The sequence below is a fragment of the Haliotis rufescens genome, unplaced genomic scaffold (assembly GCF_023055435.1).
Source record: "Haliotis rufescens isolate VD_foot unplaced genomic scaffold, xgHalRufe1.0.p SCAF_1, whole genome shotgun sequence".
NCBI lineage: Eukaryota > Metazoa > Mollusca > Gastropoda > Lepetellida > Haliotidae > Haliotis > Haliotis rufescens.
Genome location: NW_025963779.1, coordinates 30,986,966 through 31,008,046, shown reverse-complemented (window position 1 = coordinate 31,008,046; position 21,081 = coordinate 30,986,966). Strand labels below are relative to the sequence as shown.

General features: G+C 41.6%; 1 protein-coding gene across 2 annotated transcripts; it reads right to left on the bottom strand.

Moving 5' to 3' along the window:
• Window positions 1-738: 738 nt before the first annotated feature.
• On the bottom strand, window positions 739-20,803 carry LOC124120578 (alpha-(1,3)-fucosyltransferase 10-like). 2 transcript variants are annotated; one of them, XM_048394683.1, is made up of 9 exons: window positions 20,471-20,803; window positions 11,459-11,541; window positions 10,272-10,346; window positions 9,369-9,677; window positions 8,599-9,056; window positions 7,906-8,109; window positions 6,379-6,584; window positions 3,205-3,394; window positions 739-2,188 (listed from the first exon to the last, which is right to left on the bottom strand). In XM_048394683.1, the coding sequence occupies exons 1-9, from the start codon at window positions 20,533-20,535 to the stop codon at window positions 1,664-1,666; spliced, it is 2,115 nt and encodes a 704-aa protein (XP_048250640.1). In that variant the 5' UTR covers window positions 20,536-20,803; the 3' UTR covers window positions 739-1,663. The 2 variants fall into 2 exon arrangements, with proteins under 2 accessions (XP_048250640.1, XP_046339393.2); XM_046483437.2 differs by having other exon boundaries at window positions 8,599-9,677.
• Between the last annotated feature and the right edge of the window lie 278 nt (window positions 20,804-21,081).

Below are 21,081 nucleotides of genomic sequence, written 5' to 3'. Positions count from 1 at the left end.
ATACACATGTTTCTCAAAGGTTGAATTGTAGATTTACATCTCGATATACACATGTTTCTCAAAGGTTGAAATGTAGATTTACATCTCGATATGCACATGTTTCTCAAAGGTTGAAATGTAGATTTACATCGCCTTATACACGTTTCTCAAAGGTTGAAATGTAGATTTACATCTCGATATACACATGTTTCTCAAAGGTTGAAATGTAGATATCGATATACACGTTTCTCAAAGGTTGAAATGTAGATTTACATCGCCATATACACGTTTCTCAAAGGTTGAAATGTAGATTTACATCTCGATATACACATGTTTCTCAAAGGTTGAAATGTAGATATCGATATACACGTTTCTCAAAGGTTGAAATGTAGATTTACATCGCCATATACACGTTTCTCAAAGGTTGAAATGTAGATTTACATCTCGATATACACATGTTTCTCAAAGGTTGAAATGTAGATTTACATCTCGCTATACACATGTTTCTCAAAGGTTGAAATGTAGATTTACAACTCGATATACACATGTTTCTCAAAGGTTGAAATGTAGATTTACATCTCAATATACGTGTAGAACGATATTCCATACACACGCGTATCTCAATGGTCGAAGTAAGCAAGTACAGAACAAGGACGAAAAGCAAAGAAAAATGGTCAAAAGGCATCTATAAAGTTGAAATAGGATATGAACTTGTATCCTATGAAAATTATTGACACTCATCTCGATAGCCGTTATACATACGAAACTTGATGGTCAATATGCACACAAAATCTTCAATTACCTATTGTATTATATCCCCATTCTATTACTATCGTCCCGTGAAGATCCGGCTTAGAATTGCCTTCAGAAACCCATGCTTGGCCACCGAGCAGATCTGGGTTAGGACTGGTCTTCAGCAACCCATGCTTGTCGTAAGAGGCGACTAACGGGATCGGGTGGTCAGGCTGACGTATTTGATCCATGTCATCGTATTCCAAATGCTTGGATGATGCTCATGATGTCAATCACTGGTTCCGACTCGTGTACTTACAGACCGCCGACATATAGATGGAATATTCCGGAGTGTGGCGTTAAATAAAGAGAGATGGGGATTCATCGTATCCAAGTAACGTAGATCGATGTTCGCGATTTTAGCCACGTGATTTATATATATCTGTAATATTGGAGTGCGGCGTTAAGCAACAACCAATGTATGCCTGTTCTTATAGATACCCAGGACCCATTCGCCCCGAAAGGGTTGTTTCAGAATTGAAGTGAAATCACTATCTTCTTCACCATCTCGCAACTAAGCTATGCATTTCTCTCGCTCATGGAGACAATATGACTGTATAGCTATTTAGCGCCCTTTAGCGTCATTCAAACCCAAGCAATGGTAATGCCAGGGTCGAAGGTATCTAATATAATAGAATGCAAATACAATATATTTGATAGTTGAGGGTGGATTGCCGATATCCGCGTACATTTTGTGATCATAACGTCCCTTCACTGTTCCCTCAACACGAAAAACCATTACGTCACGAAGGCCTCACTGATGACGTCAAGACGACCTTACTGATGACGTAACCAATGACCTCACTGATGACGTCATCGACAACCTCAAAATATCAAGAAAGCAACCGAATTAATAAAAACTATGAGATAGCTGAAGCACCACAAGCTTGACCTATGAGGCAGCTCTGATTCCACCACTGCCAGCTTGGCTCATCAACTTGGCCGCATACCTGTGTATCTGTCTCACATCTGCGTTAATATTATTGTCCATGTGATAGCGCAGCGCCCGTTCATAAAAATTGGCGTACGTGTACGGTTCCAACCAGCCATTGTTCTCTAAAACATAACGGCCTTGGTCATCAAATAACTTTGGCGCTGGACATCCATAATGGTCAAACTGGCCGGACCACCGAGTGACCGGTTGACCAGTTTGAACCTGGATTTTCATATCGTGAAGCTTGTTGCATAAAAAACATTGGAAGCCATGAAAATAAGAACGGATAGGTTTGCCATTCCCCCAGTCTCGTTTCCTCAGCTCCTCTTTCAATACTGGATTTGTGACACCTGTCTGTTTGAAGTCCAAGAACTTCATGTACTCCACATCATTGCTGTCAAGGGAAGTAATCAGATCTGCTACTTCTCGAACTGACTGATAGTCCCGGATATCGATGATTGCGTGGTCCGTAGGTGCCATGTCCTGGATACAAAATAGCATATCTTATAAAATTCAGAAACTCCATTTCGTTAATATTATGACCACTACTGAAAAACGCCCGCCATTTTAAAAATATTATCAAAGTAAATCCGTATATCGCGATCAATAATCTTGAATGTGATGTTAAACCACATTTCACCTCACCTCGACTCGCTTTGGTGAAATCTATGCGCACAGGTATGGTGCTGACACGCATTAAAACATAACCTTGATGCGAACTCACGGTTTAAAGGTTTCATGCACGCCTAAGCCTAGGGACGTAACTCAGCTGACTGCGGCGCCTTAATTTTAGACGACTGGGCTGAGAACGCATGAAGTTAGTAACACACAAAAGACACAAAGGCACTGTTCTTCGCCAGAATACTCTTTAGTACGGGAAGTGTATCTTTTAAAAAATGAGAGGAAAGTATAAACACAGTGAGGTCTATATCATTTTCAATAAATTTACAACCATCATTATGGTAACATAGCATTTGGTTAAGCACATGACGGTTATTCTGTTTACGAAATACACTCAACAATAGTTAAAACCAGATGATAGTGCCAGCAGAAACCATTTCTTTTTTATGATCTGCACGCATATCTGTCATAAGTTTTTTTCCACGACAAAAGCCCCGTTCCTTTTTAAATGACACGATAAAGCCTAAACCCCATATTTATGTCACTACCAATTCAAAAATATCAACATTCGAATATCTATTGTTTTCAGTTTCTTGTCATGGAAAAGGTCACATAATGATGATATGCATCTTCATAAAGTGTTTAATGACTGGTTTCACAGATGCAGTCTTTTCGCAAATATTTTGTTAACATTTTTTTTTAAATACTGAAATTTATTAACTCCGTGAGACGGATCTAGTTACGAACACAGCCTCCTAAAGTTTCATTATAGCTGGTTCGGACAAGGGGTCGAATATTAATGTTAACTGACGGACATCGGGCATTTCGCCATGCCATGAGCTCTTTTGGGCCATGGTGAGCTGAAAATATTATTTCACCTTAATTTTAGATGATCCAAAAGCAATGGGAACAACCCCGAGTCGTAGTGGTCTCCAGAACTTTTCTGTGATGTAATCGTCACAGACGGCGTTTTCAAAGGCGAAGGCAAACTTGTACTGCGCTATAAGTTTGAAGAAACCATCTGACATCATAGGTCCCATGCCCTTCAATGTTTTGAAAGTCAGGTTACTGCAACATACAATTACGACAGTGAAAGTCAGATTAATTAAACGTACAGTTACGACAGTAAAAGTCAGATTACTGCAGCATACAGTTACGACAGTAAAAGTCAGATTACTGCAGCATACAGTTACGACAGTAAAAGTCAGATTACTGCAGCATACAGTTACGACAGTAAAAGTCCGTTTACTGCAACTTACAGTTACGACAGGAAACGTCAGATTACTAAAACATACAGTTACAACAGTAAAAGTCAGATTACTTAAACATACAGTTACGACAGTAACAGTCAGTTTACTTAAACATACAGTTACAACAGTAACAGTCAGATTACTTAAACATACAGTTACGATAGTAAAAGTCAGATTACTTAAACATACAGTTACGACAGTAAAAGTCAGATTACTTAAACATACAGTTACAATAGTAAAAGTCAGATTACTTAAACATACAGTTACGACAGTGAAAGTCCGTTTACTGCAGCATACAGTTACGACAGTAAAAGTCCGTTTACTGCAACTTACAGTTACGACAGGAAACGTCAGATTACTAAAACATACAGTTACAACAGTAAAAGTCAGATTACTTAAACATACAGTTACGACAGTAACAGTCAGTTTACTTAAACATACAGTTACAACAGTAACAGTCAGATTACTTAAACATACAGTTACGATAGTAAAAGTCAGATTACTTAAACATACAGTTACGACAGTAAAAGTCATATTACTGCAGCATACAGTTACGACAGTAAAAGTCCGTTTACTGCAACTTACAGTTACGACAGGAAACGTCAGATTACTTAAACATACAGTTACAATAGTAAAAGTCAGATTACTTAAACATACAGTTACGACAGTGAAAGTCATATTACTTAAACATACAGTTACAATAGTAAAAGTCAGATTACTTAAACATACAGTTACGACAGTGAAAGTCAGATTACTGCAGCATACAGTTACGACAGTAAAAGTCATATTACTGTAACATACAGTTACGACAGTGAAAGTCCGTTTACTGCAACTTACAGTTACGACAGGAAACGTCAGATTACTAAAACATACAGTTACAACAGTAAAAGTCAGATTACTTAAACATACAGTTACAATAGTAAAAGTCAGATTACTTAAACATACAGTTACGACAGTGAAAGTCAGATTACTGCAGCATAGAGTTACGATAGTAAAAGTCATATTACTGTAACATACAGTTACGGCAGTGAAAGTCAGATTACTGCAGCATACAGTTACGACAGTAAAAGTCATATTACTGTAACATACAGTTACGACAGTGAAAGTCCGTTTACTGCAACTTACAGTTACGACAGGAAACGTCAGATTACTAAAACATACAGTTACGACAGTAAAAGTCAGATTACTTAAACATACAGTTACAATAGTAAAAGTCAGATTACTTAAACATACAGTTACGACAGTAAAAGTCAGATTACCTAAACATACAGTTACGACAGTAAAAGTCAGATTACTTAAACATACAGTTACGACAGTGAAATAACGGATGTCGACGCATCTCCAAGGCAGGACATGTTATCTTGACTGGAGATTCCATACAGGTTTCTTTTATTGTATCTGCAGCTGGTGGTCTTACTGCAGCTTCATAAAATCATGAAATACAATCACAGCTGCCCCAGGAACACGTGCCTGGCTGAAGGGTCGTTGATAGCTATGGTTCAATGAACGACAAAGAACGTTATGTTATATCATAAACTCTATGACTGAATGGACGTTGAAAACTATGACTGAATGGACGTTGAACACCATGACTGAATGGACGTTGAACACTATGACTTAATGGACGTTGAACACTATGACCGAATGGACGTTGAACACTATGACTGAATGGACGTTGAACACTATGACTGAATGGGCGTTGCACACTATGACCAAATGGACGTTGCACACTATGACTGAACGGACGTTGAACACTGTGACTGAATGGACGTTGAACACTATGACTGATTTCACGTTAAATACTATGACTACAAGGACATTAAACACTATGACTACAAGGACGTTATACACTATGACCACAAGGACGTTGAACACTATGACTGAATGGACGTTGAACACTATGACTACATGGACGTTGCACACTATGACTGAATGGCCGTTGAACACCATGACTGAATGGACGTTGCACACTATGACTGAATGGACGTTGCACACTGTGACTGAATGGACGTTGAACACCATGACTGAATGGACGTTGAACACTATGACTAAATAGACGTTGAACACTATGACTGAATGGACGTTGAACACTATGACTGAATGGACGTTGAACACTATGACTGAATGGACGTTAAACACTATGACTACAAGTACGTAAACACTATGACTGAATTGGCGTTGCACACTATGACTACAAGGACGTAAACTATGACCACAAGGACGTTAAACACTATGACCAAAAGGACGTTAAACACTATGACTACATGGACGTTGCACACTATGACTGAATGGCCGTTGAACACCATGACTGAATGGACGTTGCACACTATGACTGAATGGACGTTGCACACTGTGACTGAATGGACGTTGAACACCATGACTGAATGGACGTTGAACACTATGACTAAATAGACGTTGAACACTATGACTGAATGGACGTTGAACACTATGACTGAATGGACGTTGAACACTATGACTGAATGGACGTTAAACACTATGACTACAAGTACGTAAACACTATGACTGAATTGGCGTTGCACACTATGACTACAAGGACGTAAACACTATGACCACAAGGACGTTAAACACTATGACCAAAAGGACGTTAAACACTATGACTGAATTCACGTTAAACACTATGACTACGAGGACATTAAACACTATGACTACAAGGACGTTATACACTATGACCACAAGGACGTTGAGCACGATGACTGAATGGACGTTGAACACTATGACAGGATGGAGTGCAAAATCTGAAAGGACGTTGGATGTGACAATTAGTTGACGTTGAATACCTACTTTGAAGGGAAATCCTTGTTATGCTCACAGTCACTGTAGGAGTCTATTTTTATGAACTGATTCAGCAGTCTCATGTAGTGGCTGCGGTCGGAGGCTGTGTGGCAGTCCATGTGGACGAACACCACAGGAGCCAGACCTTCCCTTCTCAGGCGGTTCTTCTCTGCGATGGACACCATGTACTGGGTGTCGGTCAAAGCCCGCTCATCCTGCAAGTTACGATGATTATTGAACATGAAAAGAGATTGAACACTTTACTGATAGCAACTTTATTGTTGGTCATAACGTTTCCAGGATGCTTCCTGTCCTCATTTAAGACTCCTATAATTCCGAAAATACCCAATATGTTAGGCCAGACAAACCAGTGCTTTGTAGCAAATACAGTGATCTGCGCCGTTGTCCCTGATTTTTGTAATCACGAACAAGACTTCAGTGAGTATAATTTTAATAAAGTGTATCATGGTTATTTTCGAATTACATATTATGGTGTGTTTTTCTGATTGCCCTCTTTTTCACCAGGGGCGGTCGGGTAGCCTAGTGGTTAAAGCGTTAGCTCCTCACGCCGAAGACCCGGGTTCGATTCCAGACATGGGTAAAATGTGTGAAGCCCATTTCTGGTGGCCCCCGCCGTGATATTGCTGGAATATTGCTAAAAGCGGCGTAAAACCATACTCACTCACTCACTCACTCACTCACTCTTATTCACCAAACTTAAATGGTCTCGGTTGACAAAAGTATCAGTTAGGTTCGTCAGAATAACAACAGGCCTGTGGTAAAAAATTATCTAGAAGTAACACGATTTTCGCAGCTTTACCCGGGTTTGACTTTTTCTATAGGAGACCGGGGCTATCGCCCATTTCCAGTGTTGATGAATCGGACAATTTGAGTGTAAAGTCGGACCAATCACTTAGGTACTTGAAATTGAACGTATCCACAGGCGGCAGAGTAAATTGACTTCATAGGTAAACTGGCATAGCCAAGCCTTTATATGAATCTGTGCTTTGGTTCAAGGGCTGTTTGTTGGTTTGTTCTTAAAGCTGCAATCAGCCATATTCCAGCTATATGGGGGCGATCTGTATGTGATGGAGTCTGGACCAGATAATCCAGTTACGGATATTAAGATTAGTGAGTGAGTGAGTATGGTTTTACGCCGCTTTGAGCAATATTCCAGCAATATCACGGCGGAGGACACCAGAAATGAGCTTCACACATTGTACCCATGTCGGGAATCGAACCCGGGTCATCGGCGTGACGAGCGAACGCTTTAACCACTAGGCTACCCGACCGCCCCGGATATTAAGAGTAACGTCCAACACCGGCAGGGTTCAAGTAGTCAACCAAATGCAAGTCATCGATCCATTTAGTCGCCTGTTAAGATAACCATTGCTGGGAGCCTATTCCAAACCGGAATCCCCACGTTGTGTTTGAAGGGAACGTTGATGCCAGCTGTGCTATTCGGCAACAAAGATGAATAATTGTTCTAGTGTCAATATTTTATCCAGAAACAGTTTGGTTCTCTTGTATACTTACGGGGAGCCACATGGTAGGGAAGGAGTAATGTGACTGTCGCTTGAAGGTTGCCGTCAGATTAAAAATAGACATGGCGGATTTAGCGGAAAACAACCAATCATTATTCTTTGGGGATTCTTCGTGTAGAACAGACCATAGATGCCCCGGCTTTCGGGGTACGGGTAGACCTTCGGAGCCAAAGTCAGTTCCATAAAAAAGGATGCCCTGGGAAAAGGAGATTCATGATGTGACCTTATATAAAATCTCATTCGTGTTATTTCACCTAATCACGACCCTAACAATCGTCTTGAAATTTCATTTCAGTCTAATTTTTTTTTATTCCTTTCTATTCAGGCGAGTTCCATTTCGAAGATGTGTTATTTATATGGAACTTGATTTTCAACTTTCGAATGCCTTAAAGAATATAACAATACTTATATAGATAGCACTACTTTAATTGTTGAGATGCCGACCGCGGTCTAGTCGATAGAGCGCGTCACAGCAAAAGACGTTAAACGTTGATATTTGTTGTTACCCTGCCTGCACTCGTCATTTAGAGGATAAAACAAGGACCTGCCGGCTGCGAGTCAGTATAATGTTTCTGAGTGGGTAATCGTGTTAAACTGTGGCATGGTATCTGAGTGGGCTAGTACTATGGTTTTGTTATAAATCAGAGAATAATAGTCCTGTTATATGAATTACAAATGAAATTACCATATAGTCGTGTTTTTTCCACTCTTCGTGATCTTTTACCATCAAACATTTGCGAAGCCCGCATATAATACTGACATCTTGGACTCCTCCTAGAGGATGCCACGAAAGTATCACTGGCACCTCATCGACAAAAGACGGCACACCTTGCTTCACCAGAGGTTGGGCAGGCTGAGATTCACCTTGACGCAGACCAGGATTAGATTCCTCAAGCCGCGGTATTATTTGGTTCATGATCACTTGTGGCAAAACGGGCTGTTTTTCCTCGTTTACTTGGCCAAGACCGGGAACTGCTTTAGGCTGAACAGGATTAAGATTCTGCCCATGTTGTTCAACTTGGTTCATTTGAGGCAGAGCTGGTTGAGGCGCAGCGTTCAGCTGGCCTATGTCTGGCACGGCATTAGGTTGACCAGGATTAACATTCTGTAGCAGGGCAGGTTGAGGTGCTGCGTTCAGCTGGCCTATATTAGCAGCTGCATTTGGTTGACCAGGATTAACATTCTGTGGCAGGGCAGGTTGAGGTGCCGCGTTCATCTGAACTATATTAGCAGCTGCATTAGGTTGACCAGGATTAACATTCTGTGGCAGGGCAGGTTGAGGTGCCGCGTTCATCTGAACTATATTAGCAGCTGCATTAGGTTGACCAGGATTAACATTCTGTGGCCGGAAAGGTTGAGGTGCCGCGTTCATCTGGCCTATATTAGCAGCTGCATTAAGTTGACCAGGATTAACATTCTGTGGCAGAGCAGGTTGAGGTGCCGCCTTCAGCTGGCCTAGGTCGTGTCCTGCTTGAGCCTGACCAGGATTAACATTCTGCTCCTGTGCCAGAGCAGGCTGAGGAGCCCCGTTTATCTGATCTTGTTTGGGTCCTGTCTTTAGTTCCAATTGGCTCATTTGAGGCAAGGCAGGTTCAGGTGCCCAATTTCGCTGGCCTTGATCGGCAATGGCTTGAGGTTGACCAGGATTAAAATTCTGCCCCTGTTGTTCAAAGTTATTCATCTGAGGCAGGACAGGTTGGAGTGCCTCGTCCATGTGGTCTTGGTCAGGGCGTTTATGCTTCCTAGGTAATCTCCAAGATGAATCTAGAAAGACAGTGGGACTGGTGACTGTAAAGATAGTTCATGCTTTGCCATTTTGCCATTAGTGTCATCTGTTGTCAGTTGTCGCATAGAATTGATAGATTGTTGTGCATCTTCTTCGAAGCATCAACGAACAATCGGTTCAAAGTGTTCATGACATCGCCTAAACGGACATCCAAGTAAGCCTGTGAACTGCTACGACAGTTTATGAGAAGAGTGAGTGAGTTGGTCTTAACGCCGCTTCGAACAGTAATCGAGTTATATCACGGCGTGTCAGCTTAATTTGGGAGGTGAGCCCGAAGTGATGCAGGTCTCAAACGGGTACCACTTTGGTGAAACTCACGAGCACGGGTATGGTGCTGACAAACCTTGAAACATAATCAGGGTGAGCCGGGATTCGAACCCACGGCGTCCCCAAGGGACGTAACTCTTAAAAAGCGTTGCGGCGCCTTAGACAACTGGGCTAACCGGTACCCCGTTTATGAGAAGATGCGCCAATACGTAGGGACAGTCACTCGTCGTACTGGCTGCACTTACTCCCACTAGGAATAACACTATTACACATGGACTTTTTTAGAGTACCATATCTACACGTACCTTGTTTCCAGCTCAGGAACTTGTATTTTAGCAGGCCGCTTTGTCTTTCCCCATGCTGTTTTAGAGATAACAGAGCTGAAACATAAACCCATTATATTTAAGTTAATTAATGTTGTTTGGTTTGGTACCGGGATTCGAACCCATGATCATAATGTTTCGGCACGCCTTAAAAACGCGACTCTGCGAAACGACTTATTGCGCCTCATGCGACTGGGCACCGAACGTTTTGTTTGTTTGTTTGTTTGTTTGTTGAATAAATGTTGTTCCCATGCCCCCCCCCCCCCCCCCTTCCGCACGACGGAATGTATATAGTCGGGATTCGAACCCATGATCATAATGTACCACTTCGATGAAACCCACAAGCACAGGTATGGTGCTGACAAACCTAGAAACATAATCAGGGCGAACCGGGATTCGAACACATGATGTAAATGGTTCGGCACGCCTTTAGAACGCAACTCTACACAGCGAATTATGGCGCCTTATGCGACTGGTCACCGTACGTTTTGTCTGTTTGTTGTGTAACACCCCGCTAGTCCAACTATGTGACGTCGGCCTGTGACTAATCGAGTCTGGAACAGACAATCCAGTGATTGACATCATGAGCATCGATCCCCGCAATGGGGATACGATGACACGCATCAACCAAGTCAGCGAGCCTGACCACCCGATCCCGTTTTGTCTTACGACGAGCATGGCTTGCTGAAGACCAATTCTGTCCCGGTTTATCACAAGGGCGGCTCTCGCGCCAATCATGGGTTACCTCGGAACCACCTCTTTGAGGGATCCACATTTGGATCGCCATTAGAATTGGTCATGATTCCATGTGCAAAGCTGGGATCTGTCTTGTCTTTGAACAGTTAGTGCTTCAAAACATACACTCCTTTTCCCTGGAAGATGAGCTAAACAATATGTTCCGACCCATAAAACAATATTATGGAACTGCGAGCATGTCCAGTGAACGAGTTACTGTTTTGTGAAAAGCCTGAATATATTTTTCAAGCATGTTCGGGGTTAGACTTTTTCCGTTTTTAAAATACCAGCCCCTGACCCCCTGGTATAAAATTATCGTCCTTCAGGGGGTAGCCTAGATATACATAGCTTTAAAAACATAGAAAATATAACACGAGTAATTTTGTCTTGGCCATAAATGACACACTTCATGATGCACCAATGGCAATTCTCACCCGAATGAAAAGTCCTGTTATCCTCTCTGAAGCTCCATACAGTGACGCACATGATAGCGAGCCCTACAAGGCAGAGGAACAACCTGAAAAAGAGGACAAAGAAGATGACCTGTCGTTCAGTTGTGACGTACGAATACTTTTCTAATACCTATAGCGTATTGCCCGTTCGCACTTAAATCACCATATACTACCGTTAATACCTTATTGCGGCCTGTGCACTAATATTATTAGTTAATGTCCAAATATTTCGCTGAATATTGAATATTGACAGTTGACGTTAAGACACAACATGATTTATTACCATATATAGATTTTGGACTCTGTATACATAATAACGTCATACTAATGCGTTTCAAAGCTTTAATGAGTTTGGTTCCGATCCCAGAATTGTGCTTAAGTTAGAACCTCCAATCAAAATTCACCGATTGAAACAGACAGAAGGATAACAAATATCATTTTTTGAAAAAAATGACCACTCTGAAAAAAAAGGTGACAAAGCAGGAGATAGATTTCACAATTTGTTTGTCTGTTCATTTGAATAAGAAATAAGACAACTGCTTAATAAATATTACTACATTAAATAAATAATTAAGAGCATATTTAAAATGAATTTGATTTTTAATAGCTCAACATTTGGAACATTACGAAATGGTCTGTAAATAATGATTATGATAAAGAATATTTCTAAATATTTCTAACAAATATGTTCAAATTTCTAAAATTGCAGGTTTCAGACGTTTAACACTTCGGTGAAACCCACGAGCACGGGTATGGTGCTGACAAACCTAGAAACATAATTGGGGCGAAACAGGATTCGAACCCACAATCATAGGTTTCTGGCGTGCCCAAGAGACGCAACTCTGCACAGCGAATCGCGGCGCCTTAGACGACTGGGCCACCCGTGCCCCCTTCAACGACTGAGAAAGTCCTATTGTATGATAATAAACTTCACGGTGATGCGGCCGTTTCATTCAAAGTGAGTGAGTGAGTGAGTGAATATTGCTTAACGCCGCATCAGCAATTTTGCAGCTATTCGCGGCGATTCATTCAAAGTAGACTATTTCCAAATTCATGACAGAATAGTTTTTGACATATTTTTATTTTATTTTGTTATTGATGGGTGTGTTATGGTGTTGAGGAGGAGTGAGTGAGTATGGTATACGCCGCTCTTACCAATATTCCAGCAATATCACACGGGGGACACCAGAGTGAGTGAGTGAGTTTGGTTTAACGCCGCTTTTAGCCATATTCCAGCAATATCACGGCGGGGGACACCATAAATTGGCTTCACACATTGTACCCATGTCGGGAATCGAACCAGGGTCTTCGGTGTGACGAGCGAACGCTTTAACCACTAGACTACTCGACCGCCCCGTGTTGGGGAGTAGATATGGATGGGTGGTGGAAATGAAGGAGAGAGAGAGAGAGAGAGAGAGAGGGGGGGAGGGAGAGAGGGGGGGGGGGGAGAGAGAGAGAGAGAGAGAGAGAGAGAGAGAGAGAGAGAGAGAGGGAGGAGGGGCAGATCCGGATATTCAATTCCACAAGAGCGTATCAATGTCAAGTTGACAACCTTCTATAAGCAATACTAATTCAGGCCCGATAAGGCGTCGGAACAACATGTCATCAACTGTGTGTTCGGATAGGCAGGCTGTTGTTTGGGTCTGCTATCACCTATAGACGCCAGAGCGCCCCCTCCCCCCCAAACGCAAGTCAAGTAACGCAATGTTGATAAAGGCTCGTGTGACTCTCATGTCTGTATGTGACACTTTCAGCTTCAGCGGTCACACACAAATGACTTGTCATAAAATACACCACACTGCTGTGCTTTTGTGATTTAAAAGCCTATGTCATGTTGCGCATGACTGACCATAGCGGCTCTTTATAGACACAGATGTTCAAGTGCAGCTTAATCACCTACAGCTGGTTGTGCAACTTCTCCTGATATACCAAAACTAAAGGATGCACTAAAGAGGCGACCCGGGGGTATTTCGGGCTAGAGTAAAGGTCCCCAGCAGACCTAAGCTTGTCGTAAGAGGCGAACAAAATAGCCCGGATGGTCGCGCTCGGTGCCGTGCAGGTTGATAGCGATATCATACAATCTATATGCATCTCATTTGCGTAGATCGATGTTAATGATGTCAGTCATTGTATTATCTTGTTCAGATTCGATAATTGACACACCGCCGTCTGTCAAGGTGTATTTTCACTCACGACACTGAAACAGTGTGAAAGACTGAGAAAGTTGAGCAAAGTGATATTTTCATTGCAGTGAGTGAGTTGGGTTTAACGCCGCATTTAACAGTATTCCAGTTATATCACGGCGTGTCAGTTAAATGTGGGAGGAAAGCCCCAAGTGATGCAGGTCTCAGGCGTTTACCCCTTCGGTGAAATCCACGAGCACGGGTGTGGTGCTGACAAACCTAGAAACATAATCCGGGCGAACCGGGATTCGAACCCACAATCATAGGTTTTGGGCGTGCCCAAGGGACGCAACTCTGCACAGCGAATTGCGGTGCCTTAGACGACTGGGCCACCCGTGCCCCCTTCATTGCAGTGAACATAACAAGTCTTTGAAAGGCATTTAGAAGTGATACACATAAGGAAAAGTATATGCTAACTCCATCAGATGAATTAAGATGAAGGAGTTACCATATACTCTGAAACGTTGTGTTCCTGATAACAAAGACGGTAACATCCATAAATTATTTTCCTTATGTGAACATAACACTTGATATTTCACTGCAGTAAACATAACACTGTGACGGAGCTATTGTTCACTCCGAGATATGTTCACTCGTCGACCCCTATTTCCCCAATTAGTATCACGGGCTTCCTCATAGAATCGGGGCCGGGCAAACCAGACACGATGACACGCCATCAGTCGTGTGACGCGGTCCGTACCTCCCGATCCAATTTAAAACAAGTCTCCAAAAAGCAATAGGGTGCTGGGGACCTCATAGTCTGTCTTACAGACCCCAAGGGGCGGTCGGGTACTCTAGTGGTTAAAGCGTTCGCTCGTTACGCCGAAGACCCGGGTTCGATTCCCGACATGGGTACAATGTGTGAAGCCCATTTCTGGTGTCCCCCGCCGTAATATTGCTGGAATATTGCTAAAAGCGGCGTAAAACCATACTCACTCACTCACTCACTCTTACAGACCCTGATACAAATATATCAAATACAGCCCATGCAAGTCTATAATGTTTGGCAAGTCTAGATTACTGCAATATCTGAACATGAAGAGAGTCTCTGGGCTACTTTTTATCATATTTTTATTAAGATAATTTAACTACTGTTTTTACTGTACGATATGTTTATTTTAGAGACAAGATGTTAGTCTAGGGGCCTCTCCACAAAGTATTGACCGACTCCAGTGAAGCCAACCCTGCAAGGGACGCTTGCTAACCAGTCAACCGGTGAATGTTGGTGACTCCAGCGGGATTGCATTCCTGGCCACTGGTGTCATCTCTCACTCGTCTCACACATTCGTGACCAACTCGTGTTAATCCGGGACAAGCCGAATAGCGACTCGTGCCCCTCTCATATCCATTTTTGCAACCGGGTCCCGTCTTAGCGCAAACGGGCATACCTAAAACAGTTGTCAACTCGTTGCGTAATGGTTCACATATATATTTCCCCATATATCATATATATTTCAGATGCAATTTAAAGCACATCTGGACATGCGGAATTATATAGTATGATTGAACACATTTAACTGTGTCTTGGGTATATTTTAGATGCAAGACATATGTAAAATCAAAAAAATATTTCTGAGGGATTCTTTGATGAACAACTTGAAATCAAACGCGCATTCTGATTGGTTTGTCGTATTTTCGCACATAACCTTCATCGATAGGGGGCGAGTCTTCTTGCAGGTTACGGAAAGGGGCGAGTGGTGACGAATGTCGTCTTACAGTGAAGTCAGTGCTATGCTGTTTATTCTCAGTACATACCAGCGTAGGACGATTGAGCAGACTGCTGATGAGTCTGACTTGTCCGGTCGGTACTGGTCCCGACCTTATTTAAAGGACACTTAGTTCCACGTGGACGATTTCATTGTGAACTCCAGATAGCTGCGTTTTATGGTGAAGAATATGCACGCAACGGTTGAACGAGGAGGTGAGTGATGCTTTTAAAATCTACTCAGCCATGAGGGGCGGAATTCTGACGCTGACAATAAACTCGAGATACAAGTTCACACACGGGTGCACGATCTGGTTTTATAAAACGGAACCATTGAAATCCCACGGAATAGGAATTTTGATGTCTAGGGACCGACATTCACATGTGGGCGTAGGGTGGCGGTGGGATGGCGGAGTTGTTTTGTTTTCTATGAAGATAATTTTTAGACCGTCTAATGAAGGCACGGGTTTAATCATTCTTCACATGGCTACACTGTGTAAAGACCCTGTCTGGTGTCCCTCGACGTGATATTGCAGGCATATTACTAAAAGCGGCGTAAAATTACACTCACTCCCTCTGCCATTTCATGTAATCAATTAAACAGCTGATTTCAAGAACAGTGAGTGGGTGAGTTGGCATGGTTTGACGCGGCATTTAGCAATATTACAGCCATATCACAGCTGGGGACGCCAGAAATAGGCTGCACACAATGTACCCATGTGGAGAATCAAACCCGGGTCTTTGGTGTGACGAGCGAACGCCTCAACCACGAAGCTACCCCACCGCCCCGATTTCAAGAGAAACACCATACTCCAGCTCAACAACCGTACTTCATACTAGTAATAAGATAACTCCAAGCGGAATACATATCAAATAGTGCCATTAACCGCATATTAAGGTCAGATAGTATAAGCTAACACGTCAAACCATTTGAAAGTTTATCAGAAACTGTTGCCGAAATCCTTTGTTCGCGTCACGTTCGTAGCAAAGTTGTATTTACTTTATGTCGGTGAATGTGCCGCACTCTGACGATCATGTTCTACAGGGAAAGGCGCTTGAATTGGATGTTCACAATGTTCAAGCCAGTTTGTTGTGACACCAGATTTTGTTGTCGATGTAAACATGAATGGAATAATTACAATAATGTCAGTTACGGAATTGGATGTAGCTTCAAGTATTGATATAAATAAACGGATTGCTTTGTTGCTGCATGGACCAGCCAAACACAACTAATGGGAGGCAGCTGTTTTTCACAACGCCGATCTATATGTGTCTATGCAGCATGAGCATCGAAGCATTGGTGAGTGAGTGAGTGAGTTTGTTTTAACGCCGCTTTTAACAGTAATTCAGTTATATCGCGGCGTGTCAGCTTAATTTTGGAGGAAAGCACGAAGTGATGCAGGTCTCAGACGTTTACCACTTCGGTGAAACCCACGAGCACGGGTATGGTGCTGACAAACCTAGAAACATAATCGGGGCGAACCGGGATTCGAACACATGTCACAATCATTGGTTTCTGGCGTGCCCAAGGGACGCAACTCTGCACGGCGAATCGCGGCGCCTTGAACGACTTGGCCACCCGTGCCCCCGCATCGAAGCATCGAACTGGTTTGGGGCATGATGAGCCAACGTTTTAATCACTGGGCTACCTCGATCTTGAACAACGTTAAGCGATTACGTTTATAAGAACATAAGATCCGGATTTGATTTATTTTATTTATATATATATATATATCGAAATCCGAAGGTCTTCGGCTTGACGAGCTAAGACTTTAATCAGGATATGGTACTAAAAATAATGTAGATTCCCAATTTAACGCCAGTTTTGTCTTTTAGTTTTCCTTACATGTCAGGCGACAAACACTTTTTTAATGCAAATTGTGAGTCGGGGTGCTACCGGTAGGGCATGCCATACTTGCTCTTTTCGCGAACACTCGGTGTCTTCATTGATTTTCAGGTATCCATTCATATAAGTTTCACCGCTGTTTTGCCTTTTGCGCCGAATGGAGTCTGCTTCGGTGGATAATCGAGACTGGTTATTCTCAGGCGTTGGCTATTTATATTTAATTCTACATATTACATATAGGGATACTTCGAATAACCACGGGGCTATATGGGTTTACAATAAATTGACGAACTAGGTCAGCACCGAACAAGTATACATATTCAACAACGTTGACACATATTCAGCAAATTGACCTATATTTTTTTATGTCATGTAACGAGTATAATACAATCATTTGTTTATATCGATGTTCGGTTATTGTTTCTCAATATGCAGTTTTGAAAAATATTCCATCTCCGCCGCTTTTTAAAGGTGCCTATTGTGGCGTGTATCACATTGCGCTATACAAGGGCTATCCTAGTAATACAATCATTCGGGGCCGACCAGAGTAATGCAAACATACCCCACACCCTTTTCTGAACACCAAGCGACGGGCAGGCGCAATTCACAGATTTGAAACGACACGCTCAGTAGTTTGAAACGAAGACTCGACTTACTGCTATGACACTGCAATGACATTTAATGAAAACATTGGGCGATGGAAATGTGTTCGACGTACCGCCCCCTGTTATTATCCAGGGTGTTTACGCAGAGGGTGTTGATTAACAACTACTACATATATCGCTGCTGTGTATGTATGAATGAGAGATATGTGACTGGACGTGTTTTTGTGCGCTTATTGTTACAAAATACGAGGACGCTGATTTCATTTAGGTTTATGATTGCATAATTCGTAAATTATATTTCATAACGATAAGCAAAAATATAGCTCGGAAAAGCCTTTTTTGACATTTAAATATATATCCAAATGTACTCTTGATGTAACTCTTGTACATGTATACTTAATACCCCAACTGTAATTCAATTTGTATGCAAACTATTCTAATCTTACAGACAGATATGTCATTGTATTGGAATATAATGCATTCTCGTACATATTTTCTATGGTCCAATAAAATCCTTTAACAATTACGTGTTGAAGTTTATGCAGTAAATATATATAATTATTTATATTTACTCGGTGACGGTCGGTAATAGGGAATGTAAATTTATGTTTATCTGGAATATCTTGAAATTACGTTATTATAAGTCCGGATTGCCTCCGTCAAGTTTGAGATTACAAAAAATCGATTATTAAATGTTATTACAGTAAATCATTCCCATTTGCATATCGATCTAGAACACGTGATCTCTAGTGATCTTGATATATATTCCAGTTATATCACAGCAAGTCAGCTTAATGTGGAGGAAAGAACGAAGTGATACAGGTCTCAGACGTTACCTGATCTTGAAACACCTTTAGTAAATAGTGTGTAAATTCTGTCTGTAATTTAATTACCGGTTAAAATGAAGCTAGGAAGATTGACTCTGTTTTGAAAGCTTGCAGTGATTTTAACCAAATGAATATAGCTGAGTTGTGGGTGTTTCAAATCTACTGGTATATATTGGCGTATATCACCATACAATATATGTAAATATAAGTATTGATGATATTATATCTATTATCGCAGCAGCGAATAAGGAAACAACCCTTATATTATATATTCAGAGTTCAGGCTCCAAATAACATACGAGGTCAGAGCTTCAGATAAGTTGCGCATTTGCGTAAAATACCCCCAGAACATATTCAAAACCCAATTTCTTTCAATCAACTTGCGTACAGAAACGCATGCATTGAATGCTAAACTCAAATGTATAAAAGACACCTCGCGTAAATTACCAATGAAGCTTTTTCAGCATACGTACAAAGGAGCTAATTTCCGAAACACAATTACGAGCTAATTCACTTTCCGGGTCAAGCCTATCTATTTATACATCTACAACATTATTTCATTTCTTTTTTTAAATCTTAAACTGTTCACTAATTCTAGGAAAAACACAATAGATTGATGAATAGATGAGTGAAAAAATATTGGTTACCCAAAGAAAAATGTAATAACCCAATAAAAATTGAAACCCTAGGGGGTAAAAACTCAATTGCTCAAAATGTTATCTGGAGCTCTGTACACATCCTACGCTAATTTTTCTCTTTAAGCGACGGGAATTCCATACGAATGCCGAGACGGCTCTTTTATGGAGTGAACACGACGTATAATACCGACCAACGTACGTATTAACTTCTTTTAGCCTGTTTTTTGTACAAAACAGGTTTTTCCACTTCCGTGTAACTACATCCCAATCTAATCAACTGTATACCATTGCCTCATATATATGCCTGTCAACAATATCCCGTACATCACATCACGCTTGATAATGGTGTTGAAACCTACACCGAAACGTGGCTCCCACTGTTGCTCAAAGTTGTTCATCCATATATCTTTTCCTTACTTACGACGTACGCATTGTCAAATATGTAATGCAAACTTGGCAATTGTATACACGCTCCAAACATTATCACGACGTAGAATACATCATGCATGAGGCACGTGTGAGATGTTATAAAATGATAATGCTCTCGCGTATAGATAGTCTTATGGTTAGGGTGCTCGGTTCGAGTGTCTTCTGTCTGCAGGGACAGAATTTGTATTATCATTCAGCATAGCACTGCGCTACCTAAGGAGGCTCCTGTTCACAGCGAGGCGAGAATTTCAATCTTAAAAAATAGATTCTTGTACACAGCATTATATCTAAATTTGGGACGCAACGTAACAAGCTCGTTATGGGCGTGGCAAGCATACACGGAAGCTGTGACAGAGTGTGTATGAGATGGAGCGAGAGGGGTGGGAATTGTGAAGTGGTTGGACCACATTACATAAAAGATACAGGACTATACTTTTTCTCAAAGAAATAAATCCAATCCGTCTTTAGATCCGCGTTAGCTACTATGTCCATAATTCTGTCATATCGTTTGCGTTTGAATATGAGCGATATTTGAATTAGAATCACCATGTGGTTTAAAGGTTTTGTGTTTGCATAATCAAATATTGATTGATGATAAGCAAGCTGCTTAGCATCAGACTGAGTTATCGATTGTAGAGAAGACACCCCAACAAAAGAATCGTCCACAAATACACGTCTTATGTAATAACGACAGGATCCGTGTCGCGTTACTAAGGCGTTCCATGACGAGTTGTACAGATCAAACTCATAGAATGACTTACCTGCTCTTGAAGAAGCGAGAGTATCTCGCCATACACCTGTAGGCCATCCTCTGGCATCCCGCCATGCCCTTATGTTCGGCTAAAACTAAACGTGTTTTCCCAGGTCGCTGCCTTGCCTACCTTCCCTCCTCGGTATACCGCGCCTACCACGATATGTCAACGCAACCTGTCGCGTTATGACGAATCAGTGTACTTTATCGCTTTTTTTCAATAGCCTTACTGGACAGAAGGCATACTGTCGGGTGACTTTTATGTATCTCTTCTTTTATATCGTATGAATGCGTAGACGGGAAGAAAAACTTTCGGCGTTTGATAATAATGAGAACTATGGACGATTTTGAATAGATGGTAGGGGGTCCACATAAAGCGCATGTTCCCGCTCACCGATATAAAACGAGTCACAGTCCAACGAGGTTGATGATTACCCTGGCTTCGTTAAGTAAAATGGGGGTAGGAACTTTACTTTCATAGAAATAAACTATTGACTTCGAACGACTCCTAAGTTAAGATGAAAACGTGTTCACACTGGGTGAAAATGTGGGACTGTGTGGCAAGACATTGTTCATCCATCTGTGGCGAAGTCCACATAATATAATTCGTGTTTCTCATCA

Coding starts and splice junctions, on each gene's coding strand:
- LOC124120578 (XM_046483437.2), bottom strand. CDS start 20,535: ATGGCGGGATGCCAGAGGATGGCCTACAGGTGTATGGCGAGATACTCT. Junction 11,542..20,470: donor TCTCGCTTCTTCAAGAGCAG/GTAAGTCATTCT, acceptor CCTCTTTTTCAG/GTTGTTCCTCTGCCTTGTAG. Junction 3,395..6,378: donor AACAAGGATTTCCCTTCAAA/GTAGGTATTCAA, acceptor TGTATGTTGCAG/TAACCTGACTTTCAAAACAT.